Source organism: Mustela nigripes, chromosome 12 (genome assembly GCF_022355385.1).
Source record: "Mustela nigripes isolate SB6536 chromosome 12, MUSNIG.SB6536, whole genome shotgun sequence".
NCBI lineage: Eukaryota > Metazoa > Chordata > Mammalia > Carnivora > Mustelidae > Mustela > Mustela nigripes.
Window position 1 is genome coordinate 142,096,968 of NC_081568.1, and position 11,823 is coordinate 142,108,790.

At 37.4% G+C, this 11,823-nt stretch overlaps 1 protein-coding gene across 1 annotated transcript; it reads right to left on the reverse strand.

The window, feature by feature from the left end:
* Positions 1 to 9,606: 9,606 nt before the first annotated feature.
* Positions 9,607 to 11,152, reverse strand: LOC132028040 (mediator of RNA polymerase II transcription subunit 4-like). The gene has a single exon (XM_059416696.1). It carries the CDS (start codon positions 11,128 to 11,130, stop codon positions 10,318 to 10,320), a length of 813 nt encoding a protein of 270 aa, XP_059272679.1. The 5' UTR covers positions 11,131 to 11,152; the 3' UTR covers positions 9,607 to 10,317.
* Positions 11,153 to 11,823: the final 671 nt, after the last annotated feature.

Below are 11,823 nucleotides of genomic sequence, written 5' to 3' on the forward strand. Positions count from 1 at the left end.
ATGCAGTTGCATGACCACCTAGCCAAGCATGATATTCTAGGCTTACCTTTCCCTTAGCACTTCATATACATTTCTTTACTATTTCATGGAATCAAATACTATTGTGGATGCCAGTCTGAAGGTAACTTGCTTTTGTCTGATTCCACAATGAAAAATTTATTTTTTTAATCTTTGAGGTTCAGTAACTCCACCAGGCTGTGTCTTGGTGTCTGACATGGTATCATCTTTCCTATAATTAAGTGCATGTCTTTGAAATGCAGATTAAGTCCTTTCCTTCCAGGAAAATTGTCCACTATTTCATTCCAATGGGTTTCCTTTCTCAGAGGGTCTCAATTACCTTTATTTAGGTGCATCCTGTTTCACTATCCATCCTCTTCCCTCTATTACTCAAAATCTCTGATTTTTTTTCTCTCTTTATAATGTGATTAACTGAAGCCTTCACTGTCTTATCAGTCTGACTTTCAATAGCATTTATTCCTGTACCTGAGTTCCTCTGTTGCTTTATCATCCCATTTTTCACCTTTTGGCTTATTTAAGTTATGTTCTTACAAACATATTCTTCAAGGGAAATTAACAGAAATAGTATAGACAACGTTTCCTTTTGTCCTTGAGTTATTTTTTTTTCCCCCAGTCTGGTCTTTGTTCCCAGTTTGCATAGTGTTCTATTGTATTTATTGCTTGTTTGTTGGACACAGCTCTGTCCTATGTCTTTTAATGTCTTTGTGATTATATGGGCAGATAGGTCCAAACCTTCTTATTGCCTAAGAACATTCTTCAGTCTTTTTCCTGCCATGAAAGCTTCTTTTTCCTCTACCACAGTCCTTAAAATATTTTATCAACTTTTGTGTAGTCTAAAGATAAGAGAGGGTTGCAGACGAGGGAAGCTTGACTGGTGTTGTAGATATCCGGAACTGTGCTTTCTAATCTCAGACTATTACCAGGGACACGGCCATTCAGGCCAGGGGAACATCTCCTTTCTCTATCCTTCAGCTTTTCCTCCAATGTAATCCTAGATCCTGCAAAATTAGCTACATTCTGATGGTGCTCTTCTAAAATCCTGCCATGGTAAATTGGTTTCTGAGGGCTGCCTCTATGTCCCTATCTGATTTCCTCTGCACTGGTAGGTATTATGGAAAACTCTCAGCATTCAGCTTGACTTCTCCTCTGTGGCATTTTTAACTGTGGTAGGTTTTTAGGAACCACCTTGTGAAGCACCAAAACGTGCTTATTTTTTTTTCCCTCATTAGATAAAACTTGCAGTTTATATGACATGAAATTGTACCTCCTTCTTAACCCACTTGCTGATTTTTATTCGTTATTGTGAGCATTTGTTTCTGTGACCTGACTTGGCCATGTATTTTTACCTCCTAAAGATCCTGCTTCTAGCATCTTTTCCCTTTCTAAACCATATACTCAACAAAAGTAGAGACCATGCTATTTGTTTATGATTCACCCGAAATACTGGATATAGTATCTTGTATGTAGTACAAGTCTAATCCATTTAATTATTTGGAACATGAGCTTTCTTCTAATATCTTTGTACACATTTTTTTTTTAAACTACAGAGGTAGATTTTTTAGTAATAAGATAAAAGCTAAGAGTTCATTGTGTAAAAATCTTGGCAGTGCTCAAGAAGGAGTGAGATAAACCACGGAATGGGACGTAGTCAACATTCAAATGTATTCTAAATTGCCAAAGTCTAATTCATTTCTTGGTATTTGGATTTTAAAGGAGTGGGCATCAGTCACACTTCATGATCACACAACGCATGCTTCTGTGTTGAAACAGTACTGCCATGAAGCTACCAATTACATTGCCTTTGTGAGAGCTCGTCAGTGTCTGTTAAGTTATCCATAGGTGTTTTTCTACAATGCATTCAGAGAAGGGTTTAGGAGCATGGATACTGGAGGAGATTAACTGGGTTCTGCTCTTAATTCGGCCTTTTACTTGTCATGACACTGGCCATGTTTCAACACTCTGCCTCTGTTTCTTCATCTATACAATGGAAGGAACAAGAGGACTACGTAATAAATGTTGTGAGAATAAAATGAGTCAGACTAGCACAAAGTCTGTGTATCAGATAGGTACGCTGTTGTTCATCACGACACTCACAAATATACCAAGATCAAGTAAAGAAATACCCTTGAAAGAGGAGCTTTTTATTGGGCATAGACTCTGATGGAGATAAACGGGCTTTACTATTCCTGAATATACTCTCCTTTCCTGAGTATCTCATATTTAACTTGAATAAAATATCATATTCTCCAATCTCCAATTCTTCAATCAGTCATCAAATAATTTAAATGTTTCTAAGAGTGATAGGCGACAATAATTACCCCTTGATATTATGCTTTGCTGAATACACTAAAAAGAGTAATTTAAAATGAAGGTGGACCTTGAAATATTGAATATTACCCACTACAGAAAAGAATGAGTAAAGAGAGACAGACTGGGTGGTTTCAGTTGAGAAGAAGTATAAATTTGTTACAATATTAGTGCCAAACGCTATTTGCTAATGTTACCTTGAAACAAATAATATGGTACTTGTGGAGTTAGAGCTAGTAATTTTGAAATTAAGTATTATAATTCTGAAATGTATTAAATATGGAATAAAACAAGTGAACTCTGTCCCATATTTTCCAGAATAATAAGCATCGATGGGATTAAGTCATTTATAATTGACTGATAATATAGATCAATTACTTATATAGACTTAATGGAGCATTATATTGGCTTTCGTTCCCTGAGATAAAAAAAACTCTTAAGGGCTGCCTAAATGATGAAATATTTAACCAAAAGATCTTTGGGGGGAAAGGATGACATTTCAATACCAGAATGAAACAAATTCTATAAGCTGTCCAAAACTTATCTAAGGGACCGTTTTCCAGGGATCAATCAATGAAATAAGCTTACTTTTCAGAGACTGTTACTATTAAACTAATAATACTATTTTAAAGTAACAAAAAAATTTGCTGAGACAATCTGAGTGTTACAGCTACCATTACGTCATTCATTTTCCCAGCATCTTTCGGAACAGGAGATGGATAGAGTATTGAAAAATAAACCCTTATAAAACCACACCTCCCTTCTCTCTCCCCCCCTCCTTCTCTTTCTTTCTCCCTTCTTCCTTTCTTTCTCTCACCCCTCTCTCTCTGCTCTGGCCACCATCTCTTTGCACATATGTGGGGGGCCATGACATAGCCTGAAGATGGATAACAAGAACAATGCAAAAATGAATTAGGAAGCTCCATGTTTGTCAAAGAAAATGCTTCTAGTTCTTTTCAATTCTCATTCCCTGGACCTGTATCAGAAGCAACACAGCTAATTTTTCAACTTTAAGAGACATGGAGAGGAGAAAATAAATGTCATCACATCACCCACCAACAGATAAAAATAAAGTGACCCTCTTCTGACTTTAGAATGCCTACACACATATGATTTGCTGCCCTATCAAATGATGTCAGTGATTTATTTTTAAAGCTTCAATTGGACAACCTAGAAGAAATGGATACATTTAGAGAAAAATATGACCTACCAAAACTGAAGCTAGAAGAAAGAGAGAGTTTGAACAGATCAATTACCAGCAATGAGATTGAATCAGCAATTTAAAAACTCACAAAAAAACAAAAGTCCAGGACTGGACAGCTTCAAAGGTGAATTCTACCAAACATTTAAAGAGCTAATACCTCTTTTTCTTAAACTATTCCCAAAAATTAAAAAAAGGGAAGGAAAATTTCATTTTAAAAATAGATTTAATTTATTTATTTGATGGGGTGGGGGTATAAGCAGGGGGAGTGGCAGACAGCGGGAGAGGGAGAAGCAGGTTCCCCTCCAAGCCAGGAGTCTGATGTGGGACTCAATCCTGGGACCCTGGGATCATGCCCTGAGCTGAAGGCAGACACTTAACCAAATGAGCAACCCAGGCACCCCAGAAAATTTCTAAATTCATCCTCTGAAGTCAGGAATATCCTGATATCAAAGCAAGACAGAGTCTACTATAAAAGAGAACTATAGGCCAATATCCCTGATAAACATGGATGCAAAAAGCCTCAACAAAACACCAGCAAACTGATTTGAACAATACATTAAAAAATAACATTCACCAGGATCAAGTGGGATTTGTTCCAGGATGCAAGGGTGGTTCAATATTTGCAAGTCATTCGACACGCTACTTCACATCAGTAAGAGAAAGGATAAAAGCCACATGATCATTCCAATAATTGCAAGCGACACACATGACAAAGTACAATACTCATTCATGACAAAAGCCTCCAACAAAGTAGGTTTAGAGGGAACACACGTCAACATAATAAAGTCCTGATATGAAAAACACACAACAAACACGATACTCAATGGAGAAAAACAGAGAGCTTTTCTGCTAAGGTCAGGAACAAGAGACAGAAGTTTACTCTCAGCACATTCATTCAGCATAGTACTAGAAGTCTTACCCACAGCAAGGGGATGACAAAAAGAAATAAAAAGCAAACAAGTTGGGAAGGAAAAAGCAAAACATTCATTATTTGCAGGTGACAAGATACTGTATACAGAAAACCACGCAGACCACCAAACCCCCACTAGAACTGGTAGATGAATTCAGTAAATGTGCAGGATATAAACTTGATGTACAGAAATCTGTTGCATTTCTGAATACTAATAATGAAGTATCAGAAAGAAAAACCGAGAAAACAATCCCAACTGCTTGCAATTGTCACATGGACACCAAAATAAAATAACTAGGGATAAACTTAACTGAAAAAGTGAGAGACCTGTACTCAGAAAACTATAAAATACTGATGAAAGAAACTGAAGATAACACAGAGAAGAAGAAGGATAATCCATGCTCATAGTTTGAAAGAAAAAAATATTAAGTATCTTTACTACCCAAAGCAGTCTACACATTTAATGCAATCCATATCAAAATACCAATAGCATTTTGATAGAACTAGAGTGAACAATCCTAAAATTTGTATGAAATTTTAGAATAGAATTTCTATTCTATTGACACTGAATAGCCAAAGCAACCTTTTTTTTTTTTAATATTTTATTTATTTGACAGACAGAGACCACAAGTAGGCAGAAGGCAGGCAGAGAGAGAAGGGGAAAGCAGGCTCCCCGCCGAGCAGAGAGCCCAACGCGGGGCTGGATCCCAGGACCCTGAGATAACGACCTGAGCTGAAGGCAGAGGCCCAACCCACTGAGCCACCCAGGCACCCTCCAAAGCAACCTTTTAAAAGAAAAACAAAACTGGAGGTATCCAATTCCAGACTGGACATTCTATTACAAAGCTGTAGTAATGAAAACAGGATGGTACGGACACAAAAACAGACACATGGATCAACAGAACAAAAGAGGAAACCCAGAAGCAAATCCACAATTATATGGTCAATTAATCTTCCACAAAGGAGGAGGACAAAGACAGTCTCTTCAACATACTGTGCTAGGCCAACTGGACAGCTATGTGCAAAAGAATCCAACAGGGCCACATCCTTACACCATACACAAAAGTAAGCTCAAAATAGTTTAAAGACCTAAATTGGAGACCTGAAACCATAAAAACCCTAGGAGAGAGGACTCTGACATTGGCTGCAGCAGTGTTTTTTTCTAGATGTGTCTCCTGAGGCAAGGGAAACATGAGCAAAAATGGCCAACAGACATGAAAAAATGGTCAACATCACTCATCATCAGGGAAATACAAACACATGGAGATACCACCCCACACCTGTCAGAACAGCTAAAACCAAAACCATAAGAAACAACAGCTATTAGTGAGTATGGGCAAAAAGGAATCCTTGTATGTTCTTGGTGGGAATGCAAACTGGTATAGCCGCTCTGGACACCAGTGTGGAGGTTCCTCCAAAAATTAAAAATAAAACGACCTATTGTTCCAGTAAATCAACTACTGGGCATTGACCCTCAAAATACAAAAACACTCATTCAAAGGGTTACATACACCCCTCTATTCATTTCAGCACTATTGACAATAGCCAAATTATGAAAATGCAAGTGTCCATCAACAGAAGAGGTAAAGACGATGGGATATGCATATATCATGGAATACGAGTCAACCATAAAAGAGAATGATATTTTGCCATTTGCAGCAACCTGGAAGGGGCGAGAGAGCGTAATACTGAATAAAATAAGGCAGTCAGAGAGAGACCAATACTCTAAAGATTTCACTTATATGTGGAATTTGAGCAGTAAAACAAACAAGCAAGGGGGAAAAGAGAGAAAAAGAGGAAGAGACAAACCAAAAATCAGATTCTTAACTACAGAGAACAAACGGATGGTCACAAGAGGGGAGGTTGGTGGGGGATGGGGGAAAGAGACGAGGGGATGAAGAGTGTACGTATCATTATGAGCCCTGAGTCATGTCCAGAAGTGCTGAGTCACTGTATTGTATACCTAAAACCCAGACGACACTGAACGGTACTGGAATTAAAATTAAAAGTTAATTAAAAAAACCCTTCAATTAATTTTCGTGTGTATTTTGCATTGACGTATAAATAATGTGAAAGTACTGTGTAGTCTGAAAATACAGGGTGACATTCTTATCGAGGCAATAAATTCAAATACAACTCAACAAATTAATCTAAGATCTCTAGCATATATTTGGCTGAACCCATGACTAATATTTTTATGCAAGTGACTTTTTTATGCCAGTGACTAATATTTTATGTCTTTCATGATCATCCTCTTTCTAAAAATGATTTCGGTGGATCACATTTTTTAAAACCCTCACCTATTACAATTGTTAAAATGGAAATAGAAAAGCAATATAGTTACTGTTATTAAACATTTAATTTCACTTTGAATTCCTTGTCAATCTAGGCAAAAAAAAAAAAGATATGATTTTCAATCTTGGAGAGAGGCAGGATATCAAATTTTCTACAGCATCAAAATTTTTGCTAATACTGACTTTAAGGTTAATGGACTAATTTGACCTTACAGGGAATATGTATATACCATGCCTTCGAGATTACTTTTAGCATCAAGACAGAAGTAATTTTTATTCTTTTATTTCTCTTGATTAAACCAGGAACTGTAATATCAAAATTCAATATATACAGATATAAGTCTATCTGATGGTCTACCCTGATAATTAAATTACAACTTGAGAATCTAACAAAATAGATGCCTTTCTCACAGCGCTGTTTACTTAAAAAAAAAAAAAAATTAAGGTAAGACAAGTGATCAACTTTTTTTTTTTTTTTTTAAACTCACACTCTGGTTAAAAACTCCGTATCCCACAATGTTTTTCTCATCTTTGTGCTTAAGAGATAGCATGAGGCTTGGCACAGAGAAAGCGCAGGTTAAAGATTCGTGGAGCTGTGTTAGTGAAGGCGTATTTACATAGTCCAGGACTGTTTTGGGTGACATTCCATTATGAGAGTTTAATGATCTGACAAACGTTCTCGCTTAGGCAGAAGACCACTGCCCTGCACTTGAAGGTAAGCCAAGGGTTGCCAGAGAGTGACATCAGATCTTCTCAAGAATCTGAACTAAGGCATAATTAAAATGCCAGCGTTTCACATGGCAGCTGACAGAGAGTTACCAGCCCTGGCTTCCTTGAAACCTGTCAGAGCAACGTGAATGCTCACTGTATCCCTAGCTTAATGGGGCAGGTAGGCTGGCTTGTTGATTAGAGTTGGTTTCCTGAACAAGCATTTATAGGTAGGTGAACATTAGGTGTACTCTACCTGAAGTAATAGATCCATCCATTTTTGAGACCACAGTTATTAGAGTTGAAAATTGGTTGAGTGACACCTCATTTCTTAAATTTAAAATGTAAGGAGATTGTTTTTACTGGAACTGTGAAGTTTGCTGTGAGATTGGAGAATCCTGAAGGAACTTCTCTAACAATAGCCATGGTTTGAGCATATCTAAGTTTTTCCAATAATTTTAATGTAAATTTTTTTTTCATTAAAAAATTTAAATATTCATAAATGTTAATGGAATGGTGCAATAAGCACCCAAATACAGGCCTCAAAGATTTTACAGTTAACATTTTGCTGGATCATGTCTATCTGTCCATGCAACTATGCTTATTTGAATCCATCTTATTCTGATGCATTTCAGAATAACTTGTGGAAATCAATACATTGGCCACTAAATCCTTTGACATACACAATATCAACTAGAGTTCAATAACTGTAGGTAGATTTCTGTATCTTCAGGGGGTAAATTTACATATAAGAAAATGCACAAATCTAAAGCATTTAAAGAGTTATGAGGCATATCTATTCCTAACCCATATGTCTATTCTATACACATTTAGGAAAACTATTCTATACACATTTAGAAAAAAACCTTTTTTTTATCTCAGTCTAGGGACTATAAAGAGATAATCAATAATTTCTCAGACAGAAAAGAACTATCAAAACATAAAATTTTCCTAAAATGGGCAACTGGGAATGTAACGATTTGGTTAATCCAATTTTACAAATAAATTCCTTTAAAAAAATTTTTTTTTAAAGATTTTATTTATTTGACAGAGAGAGACATAGTGAGAGAAGGAACACAAGCAGGGGGAGTAGGAGAGGAAAAAGCAGGCTTCCCGCTGAGCAGGAAACCCAACATGGGGCTGGATCACAGGACCTTAGGATCATGACCAGAGCCAAAGAGAGATGCTTAAAGACTGAACCACCTAGGCACCCCTACAAATAATTTTCAATTCAAATTACGAGGATCAGCTTTTAAGTGGGGACAAATGGCCTCTCCACAAAGAAACTAATTATATTATATCAGCCATTTCCTTTAGTTGAGTGATATAACACAGAATACATGATTTGACACACCATATATGCGAAGCTTTGCTGTAAGTTATAACAAATGCACAAAAGAGAAAACACCACATATACGGATCTGTAGCATACATGTGTCAAATGATATTATTTGATATTACTCAGCTATAGGTAGAGACATTGTGTGTGTGTGCATGTCTGTCTGGAATCACACTCTTGAGCAAATGAGACAAGCACTCTGAACAAAGTTGCAAAAGTACTCCAGTCTGGTCAAATAAGAGAGAGAGAAGACTTGCTAGAAAATCATCCATGTAACATGTCATTGTTAAATAACCACAATACTCTTAACCTTTTGAGTACTTCAACTCAAATTGAAGTCAAAATTGTTGTGCTTCCACTCCTTATAATTTATCTCCCCAGGAAAGTTTAGTTCTATCATCCTTACCTCTATGGCTGTTTTCACCCAGTACTACATTTGGTTTCACAAAACTCCCTGTCACCAACTATCTGGCCCATGATCACAAGTCAATTGTTCAGTTAAAAATTATCTCCCCTGGGGGTGCCTGGGTGGCTCAGTGGGTTAAGCCTCTGCCCTTGGCTCAGGTCATGATCCCGGGGTCCTGAGATTGAGCCCCGCATTGGGCTCTCTGCTCAGCGGGGAGCCTGCTTCCCTTCCTCTCTCTCTGCCTGCCTCTCTGCCTACTGTGATCTCTCTCTGTCAAATAAATAAATAAAAATCTTTAAAAAAAAATTGTCTCCCCTGGTTAGACCAATATCTAGAAATAAGTCTGATTAAAACTAACACACATAGAAATGAATCCCAAGCTTTTACAGGAGATGTGTTCTTTTTTTTTTTTTTTTTTTTTTACAAACAAAAGTGAGTTTATTTACAAAAATCACAATAATTACAGATAGTACAAATTGAGACAATCTCCCCTGTTGTGACAGAAGCTACCAGCTTTCACTTTCAAATGAGGGCTTTGTTATTTCAAGATAAGATACACATTCAGTAATCCACTGCCCTTATTTAGAATGCTTTTCTAAATAATTCCAGGGGCTGATTAGTGGTATGTACATGGGTCATTTCTCTCAACTTTTATTTCCAGAACTACTATGTTCAAGTCCAACATAACTGGAACATAACTGGGTAGAGTGGCACTACTTTTTTTTTTTTCCCCAACAGTAAATTTTGATTATTCTTTAAATATTTACTTAGTGGTTTAGAACTGAAACCATGATTTTTGGCTTTAAAGTCCAGTGATTTTTATGGGTTGTACAATTCCACTATAGCCAGTATGACCTAGCTATTTATTACAGGCTTGCAACTGTTTAAGAAACAGAATTCCATAGTAATCTATTCTGTTCTGTTTTTCTAGAAAGGGAGAGAGGTGGAAGAAGGGGCAGAGGGAGAGAGAATCTTAATCAGACTCCATGCCCAGCACAAAGCCTGAAGCAGGGCTTGATCTCAAAACCCTGAAATAGTGACCTGAGCCAAGATCAAGAGTCCGACGCTGAACTAAGTCACCCAAGTGCCCCCACAGTATTCAATTCTGTATGAATTTTGTCTTTTGTGTGTTTAATCAGAGTCACTACTGCTGCTAGAGGAGTCTGTTGACATAACTTCTACATCATCTTCATTTTCTTTATTATGGCCCAGAGGTTCCAACAAAAAGTCATTACTGTGATTTGGTGGTAACATATTCATTGACATGTCATTTGACTGCCATGGATATTGTGGAGCAAGGACATCTGGCAATCTGCCTGCTGCAAGTGCATCCCCTGGTAAATGACCATTTACACCATTAGTGGAAGGATTGTTCATTTGACCCAATAATCCACTTCTCATCTCCAAATAAGTTGGGTACGGCCTCCGTGGGTCCCCTGGAACCCAGGTCAGTGGGGCACATACAGCATTACTTGCACTAATCCTATGTGCATACTTAATTATTTCTTCAGAGGAGATGGCACCTTTTCTTGCTTTTTCTATTGATTTGAGTTTTTCTTTTGCTTGGTAAACAGCTGTTGCCAGTATTTGTTCTGCTTCCTTGAGCTGTTTTTGTAGTTGCTGAATATCACGGTCTCTCTTCTCCACTTCCTTTTCTAAAACTTGCATTTCATGATGGATTTTTCCCTGATTGACTGCCAATTTCATCAGTTCTTGAAATTCCCCATCTCTGTGAATTAACAACTCCAGGACCTGGTTTTCCTCATCAGGTGGCAATAACTTTTGGTTTCTTGAAATTGCTAACATTTCTATAAGTTCTCTCGACAAGACCTCCAGATCTTCCAGGGCAGACAGCAGTCGCTCTCGCGTGCTGTTACCGCCGGCCGCTCCAGAACCGCCTCCCGGCCGCTCTTTCTCCTTCTCTCCACTTGAAGACGCCGCCATGCTCGCCACAGGCCCGCGGCCGGAGACTCAGATGTGTTCTTTTTAATGGCATTTAAATAATGCCATACACATGAGTTAGCGCTAAGATATCTGATTTTTAATTTCACATACATTGACAGTACAAGCACATTTAATTTCATGTTCAGTGTCTCCTCCAACTTAAAACAATAATTCTACCAAACTTGTGAGATACTGATTATAAACACAGTAAAGGTCAGTGAAAAAGATAGTGGATATCAAAATAGATTATAATTCTAAGGTTCTAGCCTACGTTTTGCTAAAAAACTGTGTAGTCTCAGCAAAATCACTTCATTCCTTGGAGCCTCATTAATTTTACTTGTTGTTGTTGGTGTGGTGTGTGTGTGTGTGTGTGTGTGTTTAAGGTAATTGGTTAGAAGTCTCAGGCTCTTTCCAAATCTGAAGTTCTATTATTCTAACAATAATCTGTATAGGCAGACTCTCTTTGATCCTTTTTCTCTCTCTTAATTGTAATAGATTAGAGTGCCATCCAGGGAAAGGGACTAAGTTTTCAATTGCATTTTTCTTTTTTTAACCTCATCAGTCGATGCTGTTAAAATAGCCTTATATTGGCTCATGTGCTCAACTTAATGCTAGAAACACTTTGATGCTGGTTTGAGCAGGTTCAAATTTAGGAAGGGTGGTGCAAATTGGTGATTCCACAGGGGACACTGA

Bases quoted from the DNA above. Each gene is read 5' to 3' on its own strand.
- LOC132028040 (XM_059416696.1), bottom strand. From the start codon at position 11,130: ATGGCGGCGTCTTCAAGTGGAGAGAAGGAGAAAGAGCGGCCGGGAGGC.